Genomic DNA, 22,512 nt, shown 5'->3' on the forward strand with positions numbered 1-22,512 from the left:
GTCTCACTGCAGACCAGGCTTGTTCTATAAACTCTGCCCTGGAGAAGGACACACCTGCTCCACTGTCACCCTACAACAGAGGTCATCAGAGGTCAACAGGGGGTGTGTGTGTGTCTAATGTGTTATTTCCATACCCATACCCACTCACCAGAAAGAGGCTCTGCAGTTTCTCATAGTCCTCCAGGCTCAGCCTGCTCTCCAGTAGTCCCGCCTCCCTCTTGGTCTCCATGGTTTCCACTCAGACAGGGTCACAGCCAATCATCTAAAGGTTCCAGACAGGGGTGTGTGCAAGGAGGAAAGCACAGACAGCTATTGGAAGGGTTTTGTATTTGTGATTGCTTAGATACAGTGTCAACTACCGTATGAATCACTCACATCTCTAAGAGCTACTCGACAAAGCAATCTGCTCTAAGCCAATCGTACACTATAACAGTCTATATGTACTGCTCAGTGTTGTCATGGCAGCAGAATCATAAAGTTCAAGAGGCAGAGAAAAACAAGGGGTCAACCCCTGCTGAGCGTAAAGGTCCAATATCAAATAATTTCTAGGTAACAATTACGTACCTTACTGTGATTGTTTTCAATTCAAATGGTCAAAAAGAAACAGAAATATCTTCTTAGCAAAGAGCAATTTCTCAAGCAAGAATTTTGCAAGTACTGTCTGGGAATGGTCAGAGCGGGGACGGGAAAACTGAAAACTAGCTGTTATTGGTTTTGAACTCTCTTTCTTATTGGTCTATTAACTAATTTACCGCCTGGTGATGTCACCTGGCAGGCCAAAACTCCATCCTACCAAAACAGGCTGAAATTTCAGGCAGTGTTTTCAAACAGCTCTTAGACTAAAAGGGCATTATCATAATTCTCACCATTTCACAGTATTATTCCAACCTCAGTGTGGAAATTTATAAAATATAGTAAAATCACATTAAACTGCACTTGGCCTTTAAATCTGTGAATAAATGAAAGCACACTATCGGTGTGGCAGTGTGGCTTCAGTAGTAGTGTGTTGATCCTTCCAGCAATACTGTCTACTTGAACCAGGGTTGTGCTCAATTCTGAATTTTGGAATTGACTCCCATTCAACTCATGAGTTGAAATTCTAATTGAATTGGCCACACACACCACAGGATGTAGAATTTGAACAACAGGAAGTCAAATTTAATTCAGTGCAATTCAAATAAATTCCCCTCAGTCATAGAACATGAGAGTTTAATTTAATCTGACAGGTCACACTTCCAGATACTGGTGAAGATTTTTCAGTTAACTATTAGATAAACAAAGTTAATCACAGACATGAAGATCATGAAGTCAGAATTAAACATGGGTACTCTCTATTGCTGGGCAAGAACTTAATTGATTCATTTCACTGGGTTTGTGTGTGTGTGTGAAATGGGACTATTGCCTTTTGCCTCTCTCCTTAAACAAAGTCTTGGGAGCGGAGCCAGAGTTGAACAGAGTTCAGACTAATCATGAGTAATTACAGCATGACGGGAGGGAAAAGAGGAGTTGGGTTTGGGAGATTGAGTGTGGACCTGTCATGTCCAACAATCAATCTTCAGGTCAAGCCAGGGTGAGCCGGTGTTGAACAGAGTTTAAACTGAACATGATTATTTTTGCATGACAAGGGCTTGATTGATTGTACTACTATTGATTCTAAACAGAATAAAAGTCCAATTTAGCTGCTATCATAGACTGCGGAAGTGGGCAGAGCGGGCGAGAGGGGGAAACTGAGGATGGTGATGGGGGAACCCAAGAGGGAGGGGCTTTAAGCGGAGATGTATGTGAAAATTACTATATAAACAGAGCTGGGAGGTGAAAAGGGAGATGCTTTGCAAATCACCTCGGCTTTGTATTTGTAATAAAGTCTATCTTAATTCTACAAAAACTCTGAAATAGTTTGATTCTTTGATTAGTATAAGGATGAAATTTTCCACATCAATACCAAAGAATATATCACTTTTCTTTGAAAAAAACATTAATATACTCTTTTAACCTTAGTTCTTAGAATAGCCAATTATATTTCCACCAATCATTTCATTTGTTTGGCTTCTTTTAGAAGGCTTTTGTCACGCCCTGGCTCTGGGGACTCTGAAATGTTGAGCCAGGGTGTGGATTTTCTATGTTTAGTTTCTCGGGGTAGCTTCTATGTTATGTTTTCTATGTTTTGGGTTTTGTTCTAGATCATATAGATCTATGTTGGTCAGGGTGGTTCCCAATCAGAGGCAGCTGTTGCTCGTTGTCTCTGATTGGGAGCCATACTTAGGTAGGCTGTTTTCAGCTATTCTTTGTGGGATCTTGTTCTGATTTGGTTTGTGTTATACCGTAGACGTCACGTTATCGCTTTGATCGTGTGATCATTCTAAATAAATAATATGTTCACCTTCAACGCTGCGCCTTGGTCTGCTTCATCATGTGTCAACGATCGTGACAGCTTTAGGGTCAACTTGAGGGTTAAACTAATGCATTCTGGGAAATGTAGTATTTTCTCCCCATATTGAACAACATTTAAGTGATTAATGAAATACACTGCTCAAAAAAATAAAGGGAACACTTAAACAACACAATGTAACTCCAAGTCAATCACACTTCTGTGAAATCAAACTGTCCACTTAGGAAGCAACACTGATTGACAATAAATGTCACATGCTGTTGTGCAAATGGAATAGACAACAGGTGGAAATTATAGGCAATTAGCAAGGCACCCCCCATTAAAGGACTGGTTTTGCAGGTGGTGACCACAGACCACTTCTCAGTTCCTATGCTTCCTGGCTGATGTTTTGGTCACTTTTGAATGCTGGCGGTGCTTTCACTCTAGTGGTAGCATGAGACGGAGTCTACAACCCACACAAGTGGCTCAGGTAGTGCAGCTCATCCAGGATGGCACATCAATGCGAGCTGTGGCAAGAAGGTTTGCTGTGTCTGTCAGCGTAGTGTCCAGAGCATGGAGGTGCTACCAGGAGACAGGCCAGTACATCAGGAGACGTGGAGGAGGCCGTAGGAGGGCAACAACCCAGCAGCAGGACTGCTACCTCCACCTTTGTGCAAGGAGGAGCAGGAGGAGCACTGCCAGATCCCTGCAAAATGACCTCCAGCAGGCCACAAATGTGCATGTGTCTGCTCAAACGGTCAGAAACAGACTCCATGAGGGTGGTATGAGGGCCCGACGTCCACAGGTGGGGGTTGTGCTTACAGCCCAACACCGTGCAGGACGTTTGGCATTTGCCAGAGAACACCAAGATTGGCAAATTCGCCACTGGCGCCCTGTGCTCTTCACAGATGAAAGCAGGTTCACACTGAGCACGTAACAGACGTGACAGAGTCTGGAGACGCCGTGGAGAACGTAGCCTGACTGCCATTAGGTACCGAGATGAGATCCTCAGACCCCTTGTGAGACCATATGCTGGTGCGGTTGGCCCTGGGTTCCTCCTAATGCAAGACAATGCTAGACCTCATGTGTCTGGAGTGTGTCAGCAGTTCCGGCAAGAGGAAGGCATTGATGCCATGGACTGGCCCGCCCGTTCCTCAGACCTGAATCCAATTAAGCACATCTGGGACATCATGTCTCGCTCCATCCACCAATGCCACGTTGCACCACAGACTGTCCAGGAGTTGGCGGATGCTTTAGTCCAGGTCTGGGAGGAGATCCCTCAGGAGACCATCCGCCACCTCATCAGGAGCATGCCCAGGCGTTGTAGGGAGGTCATACAGGCACGTGGAGGCCACACACACTACTGAGCCTCATTTTGACTTGTTTTAAGGACATTACATCAAAGTTGGATCAGCCTGTAGTGTGGTTTTCCACTTTAATTTTGAGGGTGACTCCAAATCCAGACCTCCATGGGTTGATAAATTTGATTTCCATTGATAATTTTTGTGTGATTTTGTTGTCAGCACATTCAACTATGTAAAGAAAAAAGTATTTAAGATTATTTCATTCATTCAGATCTAGGATGTGTTATTTTAGTGTTCCCTTAATTTTTTTGAGCAGTGTATAACTATGTGAATATAAATTATATTCACATACAGGTTCTCTTCCTTGTTCATTAATTTTAAGAGTTTGTCCTGAAAATCAATTGTTTCCTAAATATTTTATTTGCATGCATATCATATATTTGATGTTTTATGTGCAAGATGTATATTTGTATAGACTACACCTAATATAGAATAGAAGAGGCATTTACAGTAATTTCATTGAATTTTGTCACACAACACACTACCACAGATGTCTCAAGTTTTGAGGGAGCGTGCAATTGGCATGCTGACTGCAGGAATGTCCACCAGAGCTGTTGCCAGAGAATTGAATGTTCATTTCTCTACCATAAGCTGCCTCCAACGTCGTTTTAGAGAAGACCATGTGTAACCACGCCAGCCCAGGTCCTCCACATCCGGCTTCTTCACCTTTGGGATCGTCTGAGGGGGGGTGGGGTGCTGAGGAGTATTTCTGTCTGTAATAAAGCAATTGTGTGGGGAAAGACTCATTCTGATTGGCTGGGCCTGGTTCCCCAGTGGGAGGGCCTTTTCCTCCCAGACCCACCCATGGCTGAGCCCCTGCCCAGTCATGTGAAATCCATAGATTAGGGCCTAATGAATTTATTTCAATTGACTGATTTCCTTATATGAACTGTAACTCAGTACAATCTTTGAAATGGTTGCATGTTGCGTTTATATTTGTGTTCAGTATATTTCCTTTAATTCGAATTGCAATTCTGTATCCTGTTTACTACTTCAATTCAAATTCAAGAATTTGAATTTATGAGGCATTCTCAATTCAATTCTGAATTGAGCACAACCCTGACCTGAACCATAACGGTAACCAAGCCAAATATACCTTTTACACATGCATACATTACACATACATCTACTTTCAAACATACCAGCTCCTAGTCAGACGGTCCTCTGCTCACGTCACCCTGACTGGGTCTCCTCCCCCAGGTGTCCTTAAGGGGTCCAGAGGTCTTCAGAGCTGCTTTCACACCATTACGTAAGGCACTACCAACAAGTCTTCGATGTAGCATTGGTTTGAATGAAGTTTTCATTGATCCCCATTTTCTCCAAGAGAGAGTCTGAATGTATTTTTTCTTCAGTTTGTTCACTCTTTCCCCTCACACCACTAAGTTGAAGTATAGGACAGGGTTGAAACCAGCACTAACACTCCTCTAGTACCGTAGCACACACTCACAGAGAGTTAACAACCACCAGTAGCCATAACAGTGGCAAAGAAAGCCCCCCCCCAACTCTTCTTTGATTTTATTATCCCTCTCTTTCAAAGCCTGGAGTCTCCTAGCAACCACGTAGTGAGAGTGAGGCTTGTGTTTGTGTCCAGCAGGCAGTTTTTCTCGTCTATTCAGATTGGACACCGGAGAAGAGCTTATCTTAGACCAGGGTACAATTAACCCCTACACACACACACATACATACCGCACTGTAACATGTTGAGTATAGCAACAGAGTAATTCACCAATTGCTTTAACAATCACTCCAACACATGACACCTACGAACACACACAAACAGACGATGGGGTGGAGAGAACATTTGAGTTTCATGACAGTTTCCAAATGTCTTTGTTACTCCTCTACCTCTTACTCCTGATGGTGAACACACACACAGTAACCCAATGTCCAGCTGCCCTTACAACGCTTTAAAACCTAACAGTCCAATAAAACACTGATATACACCCTCTTGGGTATCATTTTACACACACACTCTCCAGTATCGTGGCTGATTAATGGCTAATAATTTGACTTAGCTGATAACAGCCGCTGTCAATGGCAACACGATCCGAAATTAGGTCTCCAAGATTTCACTAATAAACTTACGAAAAAACGCTTTCAGAATTGGATTAACCGACTGCTGGAAACGGGTACTGACCAAGAATAGCTCCTTAAATCCACTGTTACACAGAGCAAAAAGAAATGCCCATATTACGTGTGAAATGACAAAAGCAAAAGACCCTTTTAAAATATTTCCAAAATGTTTAAACTATTTATTTGAACATTTTTGCGACCAAATATCTGTTAAATATACACCATCATCATCATCATCATGTCTCATTGTTCCAAGTTAGAACGTGAGAAAAGCAGAAGCCCCTGTATTTACACTTTGCTTTAGGAATGCCTTCATGGCCACATTCAGGCCCGGTGTTTTGGCTTTCACATGGACAGAGTGAGAGAGTGAGAGAAAGTGCAAGAAAGAGAGGGGGGGTGGGGAAGAGAGGGAGAAAAAGAGAGGTGCATTGGCATAAGATACTCTGTGGCGGTAGCATGATCGTGGCGAAACAAATACAATGAAAAAAAAAAAAAAATCTCTCTGGCAATTATAGTCTGGCTGCCTGCAACTCTAAATACATGATCCCCCATGAAGCAAAGACTTAGAAATGATAGTCACAAAAACAGAATCTTATAAAGGGTTTCCTATTCTCTGTTAAAAGCCTGGGTTAGTGTGGTTAACCCAGTCTATGTCACGGTCTTGAAGGTCTGGAGTATTAGGTTGGTTTGGTGGATGAGCCTGTTCGCGCTGACAAACACGTTTATCGCCCTGGAAACAAGCGGGACAGAGAGAGACAGGGACACACATGATAGGCGGTGTCAGTCACAGGAAACCATGGCAATAATGGGATTGATACAGTGCTTTGATCTGTCAAAATGTCAGGCTTCAGAGAATCAAGCCTAAATGTGATTTCACAGTGAATGGTAATGGGAATTATTAAACGACCCTGAAAATGCCAAGTATCGTTTCTGCCACAGTGTCACATGTTCTACTAAGCAGTACACCAGACAAAAAACAAATAATTATATTGAATTCTGCTTATATCCCGCTATACCACAATAAACAAAGTTAAAATGCCGAGACACTGAGACCATTGAGCGCTTTTGAAGTGACAGGTTGATGCGAAATCTGTAACCCATCTCCTCTGTGCTGTATCAGCAAAATGGACAGCGCCCTACACAGTAAAGCAAGGACTATTTAGCAACGGATATAGGCTACTAGATAGGGTCATTCACCTATTACAAACAGCCTATGTGAACGCAGCGGAATACAACTTGTTTTTTTTTCTCCCACAGTGCAGTGCTTCTATGAACCAGTTGCTATTAAATGAACGTTTTTGGACAGAAAAACCTGCTGCTAAGGTAGGATTCTAGGCTAACCTGGACTCCTCTGTTCCAAGATTTTCAGGAACAGTCAAGGTGGAGGGGGCTTGTGGAGCAATTATCCTGGCGGCACTTGTGGAAAGGGGGGTGGGGCTCTTCAGGCAGAGATCAGCAGCATCATCGCTGCTGGGCTTGGTGGCAGCCTCGGTGGTTTGATTTCTGATATCCATTATAGCCGTGGCAGATTAGCTGGTTAGCGTTAAATAGGCTAATAACACTGAAGCCTTTTACAGCTAGCTAAGAAACTAACTAAACTCTGTAGTGGTGGGGCGTGAGGCAGAGTTGAGTGAAGCAGCTTCAACTGTAAACTTGACCCCGCCCTTATAAATCTAATATTACAGGAGGAGGCGGATCTCGTTATTCACTTAGCCTATCAAAGATGAGCAGCGTTTTACCCCGCTTTTTATGGAAACCCAAAAGGAGTCATACCTAACCACCCAATGGCTTTCCATGGCCCTCCCTACACACAAACACTCCTCGGCGTGCTCTGTCCATAGTGCTGACATAGCGCAGATACAGATTTGCACCAACCTGTCACTAAATCATTTGAAATGTATTGCTATTTTTATATAGGGACATAAAACTAAAACTGAGAGGGCTAAGCCCCCTTTTGCACCCTCGTACGCCGGGCCCGCAGTACACTTGCCCCGGACAAGCACACCTGATTTAACTTGCCAACTAATCATCAAGCTCTCGATGAGTTGAATCAGGCGATTTTGTCCAGGGCTACAACAAAAATGTGTACTGTTGAGGGTACTGGAGGACTGGAGTTGGGCTGCTGAGAGGTACTGGAGGACTGGAGTTGGGCTGTTGAGGGTAGTGGAGTTGGGAAAACACTGCTCTACATGATTCAGATGTAAACCAGATGTAAACCAGATGTAAACCAGATGTAAACCAGTATGGGTGATACATTGTACAGGCCATGGAAGAGAAAAGCAGGGTAGAACATGAAGGAGGACGTGATGAGGTTTCCTTACTTTCCATCTTTGAAGTATGTTTTAAGTGTGTCGCTGAAGCTCTTGGAGTATTTCACAAACTCTTTCTTTTGGTGTTCCAGTGCCTGGGAAAACAACAGACGCTTTTTACGCTTTAAGAAGATAACAGAGGAAAAAACACAAGTACATCTCAAACTCTGCTGATAGCTGAGGGAGAAAGAAAATACATTTGTCTTAATTGGCCTGTGTGTGTGTGTTCTCACCCGTCGGTTCTGGTACTGGTATTTTCGGAAGACAGTGTTGACCGTGTCCAGGAGTTCCTTTATGGCGCTGGCGATATCTCTGTGGACAGAGCAGAAAATTATATTTTTGGTCCATCAGCCAATGTGGCAGGTAGATTTTAAAATCTACCAGCCACTCAGATTTTTTTACCAGTGAAAATATTGTTTCCCCCTGCTAAAATTACACCAACAAAACACAAAAACCGTATGAGCATGCTTTGTAATGTTTCTAGTAAGAAGTCATGTGGTATATTCGTGGTCCTCTGTAGCTCAGCTGGTAGAGCATGGCGCTTGTAACGCCAAGGTAGTGGGTTCGATCCCCGGGACCACCCATACACAAAAAAAAATGTATGCACGCATGACTGTAAGTCGCTTTGGATAAAAGCGTCTGCTAAATGGCATATTATTATTATATTATATATTAAATTGTGAAGTGAGTCTTTTTTTTTCACCTGCCCCTTTAAGCGCTGGAGGTTACCATGGTAGCGTGACTCGAGTCATGTTTGTACCTGTGAGATTGAGTCTGACTAGTAGAGGCGTTATCTTCTCTTCCCTAGCAGTTGAAACTCAAACATAGAAAAACAAGCTAGCTTGTGAACAAAACAATGTAAATAGCCAAGAAACACAAGGACAAAGTTTCACTTCAGTAGACTTTAGTTTTAAGTCAATTAGACCAACTTTTATGCCTGTGCGCAGCGCTTCTAAAAATGAATCTTTCACTCAGCTCTTCACATGCGCACATCCCCCAGTCAGGCAGTGCTGCAGCGCCAGGTGGGATAGGCTATATAGGATTCTTAGTTCTTCAGTCCAACGTGGCTGGTGAAATAGACATCTTAACCCCCAACGTGGCTGGTGAAATAGACATCTTACCCCCCCAACGTGGCTGGTGAAATAGACATCTTACCCCCCCCAACGTGGCTGGTGAAATAGACATCTTACCCCCCCCCAACGTGGCTGGTGAAATAGACATCTTACCCCCCCCCAACGTGGCTGGTGAAATAGACATCTTAACCCCCAACGTGGCTGGTGAAATAGACATCTTACCCCCCAACGTGGCTGGTGAAATAGACATCTTACCCCCCCCAACGTGGCTGGTGAAATAGACATCTTACCCCCCCCCCAACGTGGCTGGTGAAATAGACATCTTAACCCCCAACGTGGCTGGTGAAATAGACATCTTAACCCCCAACGTGGCTGGTGAAATAGACATCTTACCCCCCAACGTAGCTGGTGAAATAGACATCTTACCCCCCCCAACGTGGCTGGTGAAATAGACATCTTACCCCCCAACGTGGCTGGTGAAATAGACATCTTACCCCCCAACGTAGCTGGTGAAATAGACATCTTACCCCCCAACGTGGCTGGTGAAATAGACATCTTACCCCCCCCAACGTGGCTGGTGAAATAGACATCTTACCCCCCAACGTGGCTGGTGAAATAGACATCTTAACCCCCAACGTGGCTGGTGAAATAGACATCTTAACCCCCAACGTGGCTGGTGAAATAGACATCTTACCCCCCAACGTAGCTGGTGAAATAGACATCTTACCCCCCCCAACGTGGCTGGTGAAATAGACATCTTACCCCCCAACGTGGCTGGTGAAATAGACATCTTACCCCCCAACGTAGCTGGTGAAATAGACATCTTACCCCCCAACGTGGCTGGTGAAATAGACATCTTACCCCCCCCAACGTGGCTGGTGAAATAGACATCTTACCCCCCAACGTGGCTGGTGAAATAGACATCTTAACCCCCAACGTGGCTGGTGAAATAGACATCTTAACCCCCAACGTGGCTGGTGAAATAGACATCTTAACCCCCAACGTGGCTGGTGAAATAGACATCTTAACCCCCAACGTGGCTGGTGAAATAGACATCTTACCCCCCCCCAACGTGGCTGGTGAAATAGACATCTTACCCCCCCCCAACGTGGCTGGTGAAATAGACATCTTACCCCCCCCCAACGTGGCTGGTGAAATAGACATCTTACCCCCCCCCCAACGTGGCTGGTGAAATAGACATCTTACCCCCCAACGTGGCTGGTGAAATAGACATCTTAACCCCCAACGTGGCTGGTGAAATAGACATCTTAACCCCCAACGTGGCTGGTGAAATAGACATCTTAACCCCCCCAACGTGGCTGGTGAAATAGACATCTTACCCCCCCCCAACGTGGCTGGTGAAATAGACATCTTACCCCCCCCCAACGTGGCTGGTGAAATAGACATCTTACCCCCCCCCCAACGTGGCTGGTGAAATAGACATCTTACCCCCCAACGTGGCTGGTGAAATAGACATCTTACCCCCCAACGTGGCTGGTGAAATAGACATCTTAACCCCCAACGTGGCTGGTGAAATAGACATCTTAACCCCCCCAACGTGGCTGGTGAAATAGACATCTTACCCCCCCCAACGTGGCTGGTGAAATAGACATCTTACCCCCCAACGTGGCTGGTGAAATAGACATCTTACCCCCCCCCAACGTGGCTGGTGAAATAGACATCTTACCCCCCAACGTGGCTGGTGAAATAGACATCTTAACCCCCAACGTGGCTGGTGAAATAGACATCTTAACCCCCAACGTGGCTGGTGAAATTGACATCTTACCCCCCAACGTGGCTGGTGAAATAGACATCTTACCCCCCCCAACGTGGCTGGTGAAATAGACATCTACCCGCATTTGTCAGGTGTTCATTTTAGGCCCTGTCTGTGGACAATGACTACAACAGCAGTCAGACATCTTGAACCATCTCACCTCTCTTACGCCTTCTTAGTCCAACAGCAGTCAGACATCTTGAACCATCTCCCCTCTCTTACTCCTTCACCTTCCCTCCATCCCTACCTCCTTCCTAGAACCTCTTACTCTCAGACTTGCTCTCATTCCTCTCACTTTCCCCCCCTCCAGGCAAAGTGAGCCAAAACAGAAACAACCCCTGAAAGAATAAGTGTGGGGGAGAATAATTGTGCGGGCTGTGTGTGTGTGTGTGTGTGTGTGTGTGTGTGTGTGTACTAACCTGAGACGTAGTGTTGATTGGAAAGAAAATGGGAACAAGAGAATAAGTGTATTTTTGGAGAACTGTGTGCTTGTGAAGTGTTAAATCACATCACTGAGGGTGTGCTGGGAGGTCTGCGAGCGCATGTGTACTTACTTGATGGTCTGTAAGAAGCGTACTCTGTCGTTGATCTCATCTGGGATCTTGCTGAGGATGTGTTTGAGTGCCCGGGCCTTGTCATTCAAGTCCTGGAACTCCTGCTCCGGCCTGTCAATCATGAACTCTACACACACACAGGAAGAGAGCCAGAGCCTCAGTCACCATGGAGACAGTCAGGTCAACAAGGAGAGGTGGTGGATTGTAGAGAGAGAGCGTTCCAGAACAGCCCCACCCAGAGCAGTCTGTACACACACACACACACAGTACTGTGAGTTAGAAAAAGGTACCAGTGTAGTGTAGCCTGGTTGAAAGCAGGAGGTATAGTGGCTTCAGAAAGTATTCACACCCCTTGACTTTTTCCACATTTTATTGTGTTACAGCCTGATTTTAAGATTTTGTGTCACTGGTCTACACACAATAACCCATAATGTCAAAGTGAAATTATGTTTTTCAAACATTTTACTAATTAATAAAAAATGAAAAGCTGAAAATGTCTTGAGTCACCCCTTTCTTGTGGCAAGCATAAATAAGTTCAAGAGTAAACATTTGCTTAACAAGTCACACAATAACTTGCTTGGACTCACTCTGTGTGCAATAATAGTGTTTAACATGATTTCTGCATGACTACCTCATATCTGTACCCCACACATACAATTATCTGTAAGCTCCCATCAGTTGAGCAGTGAATTTCAAACACAGATTCAGTCGCAAAGAAGGGCACCTATTGGTAGATTAAAAAAACTAAAAAAAACTTTGAATATCCCTTTCAGCATGGTGAAGTTATTAATTACACTTTGGATGGTGTATCAATACACCCAGTCACTACAAAGATACAGGCGTCCTTCCTAACTCAGTTGCCAGAGAGGAAGGAAACCGCTCAGGGATTTCACCATGAGGCCAATGGTGACTTTAAAACAGTTACAGAGTTGAATGGCTGTGAACAACATTTTAGTTACTCCACAATACTAACCTAATCGAAAGAGGGAAAATAAGGAAGCCTGTACAGAATAAAAAATATTCCAAAGCAATCGGGCACTAAAGTAAAACGGCAAAAAATGGACTTTATGTCCTGAATACAAGGTATTATGTTAGGGGAAAACCCGATGGCTGCATCATGTTATGGGTATTCGATGGCTGGTGGCTGCATCATGTTATGGGTATGCTTGTCATCGGCAAGGACTAGGGAGTTTTTTGTGATAAAAAGAAACGGAATAGAGCTAAGCACAGGCAAAATCCTAAAGGAAACCTTGGTTCAGTCTGCTTTGCAACAGACACTGGGAGACAAATTCACCTTTCAGCAAGACAATAACCCAAGGCCAAATATACACTGGAGTTACTTACCAAGACGACATTGAAAGTTCCTGTGTGGCCTAGTTACAGTTTTGACTTAAATCTGCAGGAAAATCTACAGGAAGAACTTAAAAGTAATAATACGGTGCAAATATTGTACAATCCAGCTGTGCAAAGAAACTTACCCAGAAAGACTCAGAGATGTAATCACTGCCAAAGATTATTCGAGCATGTACTGACTCAGGGGTGTGAATACTTATGTAAATGAGATTTCTGTATTTCATTTTCAATAAATTTGCTAAACATTCTTTTAAAATGTTTTTACTTTTGTCATTATGGGGTATTGTGTGTAGATGGGTGATATTTAATCAATGTTGAATTCAGGCTGTAACACAACAAAATGTGGAATAAGTCAATGGGTATGAATACTTTCTGAAGGCACTGTATATTTAGTATTCAAACAGAAGCAAAGGCCCTCACATCCCGGTGTGACTGTGTGTGTGTGTGTGTGTGTGTAACTATAGCTGAGCTTCTCATTCTGTGCAAATTAATTCATTACTACTATCAATCAGGCCATGCAGGAGAGAAATTCAAGCCTGGAGGGATGAAATGTCTCACACGAGGAGAGGCTGTATTATTAGTGGAGAAACAGCACCATCCTGTGGAGAGAGACGGTACTGTACACAGATGCACAATACCTAACATCTTCTAGGACTAGGTTATTCACTGCAGAACAGACACACAAGCAGACATTGACAGACCCAGACACACACCTTCCACATCGTCTGCAGCCATTCGCAGTAGTGACTCAGTGAAGTTGACCTCCACGTTCTTCTTCTCCAGGATCTTCATGATTATGTCCTGGGTCAGCCCTGGGTTCTCCTTCTCAGCCTGACAATCAACCACAGAACACACATCAGGCTCTGCTAATCAACCACAGAGTACACACAACAGTCTATGACAACAATTTTCCCCTAGCATTTGTCATGGGGATGAGAGTTTTAAAGCACATTTCCTGTAATGCTACACATTTTGCAATGTGACTGAGTGACCCAAACATAAACAAAATCAATGGGGGCCCCATGCCATTACATTTGGGGAATTGTTTATTAACCCTGACTCTAGATTTTATTTTGGTGTTTGTTAGTTCCTAAAGATCTAATAAAAATATATATATCTTCATTGTATTTTCTACATACTTTATATCTGGGGGTTAACAACATCTTTTTTGGAATAGCAGCAATGATTTAGCAGCAGCGCTAAATGAATAGGGGAAACACTAGACAATCACCCACAGAACATATGCAGACACACACATCAGGCATTACTAATCAACCACAAAACACACACACTTCAGTCTATGATAATAGAACACAGACCAATGATCAGAGTTAGACACTACCAATCAAAGACTAAATCAGATGTGAATCTAAGATCAGTCACCGTGGAACCACTCAGAAGGGTATTATTCTCCGAAGCTAGTTAAATCTACTCAAGCTAACCAGCTTCAGTTAGCTTCAAATTCCAGCTCAGGCTTTATCCATGATAGGAAGGCGGCTATTGATCCTGCACCTGCCGCTTATTCAAGCCAGTTATCCTGCAAATTCAGCAGGCTATGGTGGGAATGGGCTATTAGAAGTGCAGTCTTTCTTTGTGTCAACGGTTATCTCGAATTGAACTCAGAATTGACAAAAGTGAGCTCGCTAACTCCTCTATCCCGCATACTAGTATACCCCTCAGGACTATTCTGTCTCTCAAACTCCTGTCCCTCCCCATGAAGAGTGATTTGGTGTATGGGTCCTTACCTTTATAAACGCTGCCCTGTCCCTCCATTTCTTACCTTTATAAACGCTGCCCTCCCCTCCATCTCCTTACCTTTATAAACACTGCCCTCCCCTCCATCTCCTTACCTTTATAAACGCTGCCCTCCCCTCCATCTCCTTACCTTTATAAACGCTGCTCTGTCCCTCCATCTCCTTACCTTTATAAAACGCTGCCCTCCCCTCCATCTCCTTACCTTTATAAACGCTGCCCTCTCCTCCATCTCCTTACCTTTATAAACGCTGCTCTGTCCCTCCATCTCCTTACCTTTATAAAACGCTGCCCTCCCCTCCATCTCCTTACCTTTATAAACGCTGCCCTCCCCTCCATCTCCTTACCTTTATAAACGCTGCCCTCTCCTCCATCTCCTTACCTTTATAAACGCTGCCCTCCCCTCCATCTCCTTACCTTTATAAACGCTGCCCTGTCCCTCCATCTCCTTACCTTTATAAACGCTGCCCTCCCCTCCATCTACTTACCTTTATAAACGCTGCCCTCTCCTCCATCTCCTTACCTTTATAAACGCTGCCCTCTCCTCCATCTCCTTACCTTTATAAACGCTGCCCTCCCCTCCATCTCCTTACCTTTATAAACGCTGCCCTCCATCTCCTTACCTTTATAAACGCTGCCCTCCCCTCCATCTCCTTACCTTTATAAACGCTGCCCTCCCCTCCATCTCCTTACCTTTATAAACGCTGCCCTCTCCTCCATCTCCTTACCTTTATAAACGCTGCCCTCCCCTCCATCTCCTTACCTTTATAAACGCTGCCCTCCCCTCCATCTCCTTACCTTTATAAACGCTGCCCTCCCCTCCATCTCCTTACCTTTATAAACGCTGCCCTGTCCCTCCATCTCCTTACCTTTATAAACGCTGCCCTCCCCTCCATCTCCTTACCTTTATAAACGCTGCCCTCTCCTCCATCTCCTTACCTTTATAAACGCTGCTCTGTCCCTCCATCTCCTTACCTTTATAAACGCTGCCCTCAAGGTCTGTGCTGCCGACAGGTTCACTCTCTCCAACTGCAAACACATTATCACTGCATCAAAACACTTCTTACAGATACCATCTTCTCATTAACATATACACATCTCACAAACAAGGAAAACACATAGCTGAACTAAGTACCACAACATGAAAACACTTCAAACAGCATAGCTAGTAGCTACATACATGGAATACCATCTCATTAGCTAACACTGCAGACAAACAACCCCTAGAGTAGACTGGTACACATAAACAGCATTGAACAAAACAAGAATGTGTGTTATTGGTTTTACTATCCTTGTGGGGACCAGGAGTCCTTCCAAGGAGAGTAAAACAGGACAATTTTGACAAAGTGGGGACATTTTGTCGGTCCCCACAAGGAAAAGGGGTATTTTATGGTTAGTTTTACGAGTTAAGGTTAGTTTAAAGGTTTAAGGTTAGGGAAAATAGGATCTTGAATGAGAATAAATTGTTTGATCCCGCAAGGATAGTAGTCGTGTGTGCGACTAACACCTGGACTAGCGGAGTCAGTGTACAGTCGTGGTTAAACGTTTTGAGAATGACACAAGTATTGGTCTTCACAAAGTTTGCTGCTTCAGTGTTTTTAGATATTTTTGTCAGATGTTACTATGGTATACTGAAGTATAATTACAAGCATTCCATAAGTGTCAAAGGCTTTTATTGACAATTACATTAAGTTTATGCAAAGAGTCAATTTTTGCAGTGTTGACCCTTCTTTTTCAAGACCTCTGCAATCCACCCTGGCATGCTGTCAATTAACTTCTGGGCCACATCCTGACTGATGGCAGCCCATTCTTGCATAATCAATGCTTGGAGTTTGTGGGTTTTTGTTTGTCCACCTGCCTCTTGAGGATCGACCACAAGTTCTCAATGGGATTAAGGTCTGGGGAGTTTCCTGGCTATGGACCCAAAATGTCGATGTTTTGTTCCCCGAGCCACTTAGTTATCACTTTTGCCTTATGGCAAGGTGCTCCATCATGCTGGAAAAGGCATTGGTCATCACCAAACTGTTCTTGGATGGTTGGGAGAAGTTGCTGCCCCGATCCCGCAGCTGAATCAACTTTAGGAGACGGTCCTGGCGCTTGCTGGACTTTCTTGGGCGCCCTGACGCCTTCTTCACAACAATTTAACCTCTCTCCTTGAAGTTCTTGATGATCCGATAAATGGTTGATTTAGGTGCAATCTTAATAGCAGCAATATCCTTGCCTGTGAAGCCCTTTTTGTGCAAAGCAATGATGACGGCACATGTTTCCTTGCAGGAAACCATGGTTAACAGAGGAAGAACAATGATTTCAAGCACCACCCTCCTTTTAAAGCTTCCAGTCTGTTATTCTAACTCAATCAGCATGACAGAGTGATCTCCAGCCTTGTCCTCGTCAACACTCACCTGTGTTAACGAGAGAATCACTGACATGATGGCAGCTGGTCCTTTTGTGGCAGGGCTGAAATGCAGTGGAATGGGGAATTTTGGGGGGATTAAGTTCATTTTCATGGCAAAGAGGGACTTTGCAATTAATTGCAATTCATCTGATCACTCTTCCTGACATTCTGGAGTATATGCAAATTGCCATCATCAAAACTGAGGCAGCAGACTTAGTGAAAATTAGTATTTGTGTCATTCTCAAAACTATTGACCACGGCTGTAGTGCAGCTGAAACAGCAGCCTCCCCAACATCAAACTCCTTTGCATCATCAGAGTGCCACTGGTGCTACACACAGTAATTATCACACTCCTCCGTCCCTCGCTCTTTCCTTCTATTCTTCCCTACCACCCTCACCCCTTTACGACAACTTGCACTACCCCTCTCTTCTCGCTGAGGTCTGTGACTACCCCTCTCTTCCCGCTGCTCTCGCTGAGGTCTGTGACTACCCCTCTCTTCCCGCTGCTCTCGCTGAGGTCTGTGACTACCCCTCTCTTCCCGCTGCTCTCGCTGAGGTCTGTGACTACCCCTCTCTTCCCGCTGCTCTCGCTGAGGTCTGTGACTACCCCTCTCTTCATTCACTCTCTTTTTTCTGCCTGACAACTTCCACCTATAGGGCCCTAGAAAATCAGATTCATTTTTTCGCCGGATTCTGTTTTTTCCCCAAATTCCAGTTTCTCCTCTTTGTTTTTCCAGTTTTCCACTCTCAAAAGCACACTGTTTTAATAGAAAATCAACACAATTGGATGTCCTACATCCACAACAAAACGGTTGTCATTACATTAGCATCATCGATAACGGCTACACAAAGTGGTAGACACAAAGCGCAGACACAGGCCTTCCTGTGCTGTTGCCTCTTCAGCAAGTTGAAGGAAAGTACGAATCCCTGATGATAATCTTTCAAATAAATTCAATACATTTAGTTCATCAATACATTTTTGAATATTGCTGAATTCTGTTTTAATGTCTGGATTCCGTGATTCCGTCCACAACACAGATGTTATAGAGCCCTGTCCCTATTTCTCCATTCCAACCACACTCTCTCTCGTCTCTAAGGGTAATTAAATCTGTGTTATTTCTGCTGTGGCTGGATATAACCTTAAAGACCATAGCACACACACGCCCCATTCAAGAAACACTACATACCGTCTTTACCAAATCCTTTCCTCCTTACCTCGTGGAAGACGGGGTACATCACAGTGTAGAGTGTCATGGAAACCATTGAGGTAGTCTCTGCTTCATTCTTCATCTCTTCCATTGTCATCCTCGTCCAGAGGCCAACGTTTCTGTATGTGTGTGTGTCTGTTTCTATATGTTTGTGTGGAGTGAAGGCTGCTACAGGGGCAGGGCTCGCCTCATTCACTCACTACTACACTCAGAGAAGAGAAGGCTGGGGGGCAGGACCTGAGGAGAGAAGCGGGGGGAAGAAAGGGTATGTGGGATAGAGGGATAGAATGGGAGGTAAAGGACAGAAAAGACAATCCAATGTTCCAAGGCCTACTTTATCACTAAAATACCTCATTTAGGCTACTTTCATTGCTTCTGGTTGAGGTCTAAATGTAGGCCTTGTTTTTCTGTCCTAGTATTGTCAACAAACAACATCTAGCCTTGGAGGGCGATGACATTATATAACCAGGTAAACATTCCATCTGGCTCTGGTTCAAAGTCAAACGTGGGGCCGGGCGGTGGGTGTGGAGAGAGACAGACCCTAATCTCTACCATACACCTGCCCTGCCTGTGTACACCTGTGCTTCCAGGAAGGCATGCTACGGTTCTCTTTCCTCCTACTCTGACTGAAACATTCAGCAGCATTATCTAGTGTATGACGTCACCCTGGGCCATTACCAGACAGCACCTCACGTTGTGTAACTGGATGCAGTTACAGGCCAGAGAGGGAGTGTCAATGCTGCCCTTGTTCTGCAGATACTGACTGACTGTCTGAGTAGCCCAACAGTGACGGTTTCTTTCCTTATGTCATTGCGTTTCCATGACTCAGCCCCACCTGATGAAAGGTGACATTTCTATTTCTGGCCAGGCAGGCAGTATCTTTAAAGGGTGTTAATAAAATCATAGCTAGAAGCTGCTCTGAGCACTGCTCCCAGGTCAGCTTCATCCCTATTTATTCATTTCAGACCAGGATGGAGGAAGGAAAAACTGATCCTGGAGCAGAACACAGGGACAACTTTTCCCTAGAGCACTGCTGAGACTCCTTAGGCCACATGTGTCAAACTCATTCCACAGAGGGCCGAGTGTCTGCAGATTTTCACTCCTCCCTTGTACTTGATTGATGAAATAAGGTCACTAATTAGTAAAGAACTCCCCTCACCTGGTTGCCTAGGTGTTAACTGAAAGGAAAATCCCAAAACCTGCAGATACTAGGCTCTCCGTGGAATGAGTTTGACATCCCTGCCTTAGGCCATTTCCCAATAAGCTCACAACAAGCTTCCATTTCTTAACTAAATCACTTCATGGTCACTGATTTGAAAGAACTTGATAGCAGCCTTAAGGCACCATAGTGAGACTAGACGCATTCCACCCATCAGTGAAGAGTGGGGGACAATAGCTGAGGAAAGGAAACGTATTGGACACCTTCTTTCTTACCTGACGCTATGCTTCTCTCCGTTGCCTATTATCTGGCCAACTTTACTGAAGGATATACGCTGATTAGAAGGGCTACTGGGCCTTAAGAACATGACATCACTTTTAAGAACGACTGTCTCAGTTGTCTGTCTGTCATGGTACAAAGACCAAGCTATACATCTAAGTCCATTAAGACGTTATTTCAGCCAGTCATGCATTATCACATTGTAAAATTAATAGGTTTATTACTGGCCTTTATACCTAATTGTATGTCCACATAGTCATTTGTCACATAAAGTAAGGCGCATGGACGGCTGACTGATCAGATAAGTCAACTGCTATGGAGAAATTTACAGCAGCTACAACATAACAACAGATGTCTCTCTCCATAATTCCCATCCACCAGTACCACCTCTTGTACTGTAGCTACCCCATACAGCTAGCTACCTGCCTGGTTAGTGTCTTGACTCGAGTAACGTTACACTGCCACATTTAGCTAATTACATTTCATTATAATGATGCCATCGTTTGATGAAAATTGAGGTGTAATTATTATTCCAAACACGAGAGTTTCTATGGGACAAATTCAGGTAACATAAGGTCCCTACTCGTTTCGTTCGGCTCGGTTGAAGAAACGTTTTGCAACAGAATCGGCGTGACTGTCTTGACAGGGCTAACGAAGTTCACGCCATTTCGATACCGAGGTGACTTTTTCGTAGCAGGTTAAGGTTAGGAAAATGCTCTCCTAACCTGTTACGAAAATCACATTGTATAGAAGTGGCGTGAAAAGAGTGTGTCCCGTCTTGACAGACTGAGACTGGCTAGCCAAGCTAGCTAACAGCTACCTTGCGACATTGACGGAATCGGTAGCGTTGTCGAGATAGCCAACCAGTTAGCTAGCTGAACCAAGGCTAATTAGCCAACTAGCGCTTAGCTATGTAAACAAGTTTCGTCGATTGTTAGCTAGCTATTTTAGCAAGCTGGGTATCACCTGACACTGGCAGTGCCAGAACCGTGGGATAACTTCAATTACACAACTAAGATTAACTAGTTAACGTTAGTTTAGGTATGTAATAGCTACAGTTTCGTTGCTTGTAGTTAATAATTTCATTGTCCTAATCCACCGACACACATCTATCTATGATCACCAGCTAGCTAGATATCCTCCAATAACAGTGAGGGGAATTTCTCAATAGTAGTTAGCTACCATAGCAGGCAATTTGTAGGAATCATCGTCCAGGTAACGTTAGGTAGCTAGCTATGTGAGTGAATGCGCTAAATTACTAGCTAGCTACCTAAACAGGTAACGTTAACTAACTTAGCTCGCTATTTTAGCTAGCTAGCTAAACAACAACTATTTGCTAACGTTAGTTGGTGAAATAGTAACGTTGCCTTTAGCTACATACCTGTTTACACCGTGGCAGATTGCTTATTTAGACCGAAGTAGGCTCATTTGCCGTGGCTAGCATTAGCTAGCTAGTCGTGTGTTTTCTCTTCTCATTCAAAGACGGAAGTTTTCTGCATAATCAGACTGGCTGGGCAAGGTTTTTTTCAGCTGGCCACCAAACGGGTTGACGGTTGTAGTTTTTCCTGACATCTCCAATTATGGCAGTGGCAAAGGCATAGTAACTATAAAAACTACAATTCCCAACTAGTTATAATATGCCAAGCAATTATGTGGCGTTCTACACGAAACAACTAAAGCATCAACAGGTTTATTTAGCCAAAAAAAATACAAAAACGATATCTCTCACAGACAAACTCCAATCCGGGCATACAAAAATGTTACATTGATAGCCTCGACGGGTACTGAAATAAAAAGTGTGCGTTGTTTTACAGGAAGGCCTGTGGAGAACCAATCAGCGCGTGGAGAGGGCGGGACGAGGGCGAAAATATTTATCTCGGAGAGCGACCTGCGGCGGCGGTGAAGAGAACCAGCTAGGCACCGCACGATACCGTACAGCATCCCTACAGTACCTACCTGATACCGTTCGGTAAGGCACATTTACAATATTCTGATACGCAGAAATATGTTCAATGCATTGTGTCAGTTATACATCAATTGTTTGATTGCTGCCATTTTCACCTTTAGATTTGACAATTGGTGATTTTATCATAGTTTGTGATATGTTCTTGTTTTCACATTATAGAGGTGCGGTTTTATGCCATGGCAAAAATGAAGTTACTAGGCGACTACGAGGAATAATCTCTGTCACTTAGTGTTTTATTATAATTGTGTCTGTACTGAGTCTAATAATCTAATAAAGATGCTGATCTATCCACTAAAGGCAGTAGCATCATCGATAGACTATGAGGGGATTGTTTTTCAGTTGAGGACACAATTACTATATTGTGGGTCTCGAATGTCATTGAAATAGATTACGCCTGTTTTTGACTTGAAATTCCTTCCCTCAAGTAAAATGTTATAATAAAAGGGTTGAATTCTCGCCCAGGCCCCGGGACACCAACCTCCAGGCCAGGAAAACATTGTTGTTTTTGGAAACAGCTAACTTCCTGCATTTCAACACATTTAGTGTTGAAAAGATGATGCTGAGAGAAAATGTTGCCGTTTAAAGCTAATTTCCTGCTATTCTACACATTATGCCATGACAAACATTTTGACTGACATGAATGACAATGCTAATGCAAATTATCAAGGAGAACCTGTTACTTAAAAATGATTGAAAAATAGCAACCCAGTTAGTTCACTAGGCCTACATCACCTCCACCCAAGCCAATGGAAACGTTTTTTGTTTCTTCACTTTGCTTGTATAGAAACAAACTGAGCCGAACAAACATATTCTGTTATTAATCCCATGACGTATCGTTTGTTAATCTCTGATGATGAGCCGGCTGTGAACTTGGCTCCAGTATGT

The 22,512-nt window shown here is 43.9% G+C and overlaps 2 protein-coding genes across 2 annotated transcripts in view; both read right to left on the reverse strand.

The window, feature by feature from the left end:
• Positions 1 to 229, reverse strand: part of LOC311114495 (cilia- and flagella-associated protein 337-like) — a gene marked incomplete at its 5' end in the record, with an annotated part of 20,157 nt that extends 19,928 nt beyond the window's left edge. The window contains 2 exons of the mRNA XM_084189735.1: positions 1 to 70; positions 149 to 229. The exon at positions 1 to 70 is cut by the window's left edge and continues 239 nt beyond it. Coding sequence (XP_084045861.1) covers positions 1 to 70; positions 149 to 229 — 151 coding nt within the window. The remainder of the gene's footprint in view (positions 71 to 148) is intronic.
• Positions 230 to 5,953: 5,724 nt separating this feature from the next.
• On the reverse strand, positions 5,954 to 21,170 carry LOC311114496 (programmed cell death protein 10). Its single transcript, XM_084189736.1, has 8 exons — positions 21,043 to 21,170; positions 18,231 to 18,460; positions 15,596 to 15,649; positions 13,582 to 13,699; positions 11,516 to 11,642; positions 8,348 to 8,426; positions 8,127 to 8,209; positions 5,954 to 6,535 (listed from the first exon to the last, which is right to left on the reverse strand). The coding sequence occupies exons 2-8, from the start codon at positions 18,318 to 18,320 to the stop codon at positions 6,454 to 6,456; spliced, it is 633 nt and encodes a 210-aa protein (XP_084045862.1). The 5' UTR covers positions 18,321 to 18,460; positions 21,043 to 21,170; the 3' UTR covers positions 5,954 to 6,453.
• Between the last annotated feature and the right edge of the window lie 1,342 nt (positions 21,171 to 22,512).

The sequence above is a fragment of the Coregonus lavaretus genome, assembly GCF_964263955.1.
Source record: "Coregonus lavaretus genome assembly, contig: HAP1_SCAFFOLD_4084, whole genome shotgun sequence".
NCBI classification, from domain to species: Eukaryota; Metazoa; Chordata; class Actinopteri; order Salmoniformes; family Salmonidae; genus Coregonus; species Coregonus lavaretus.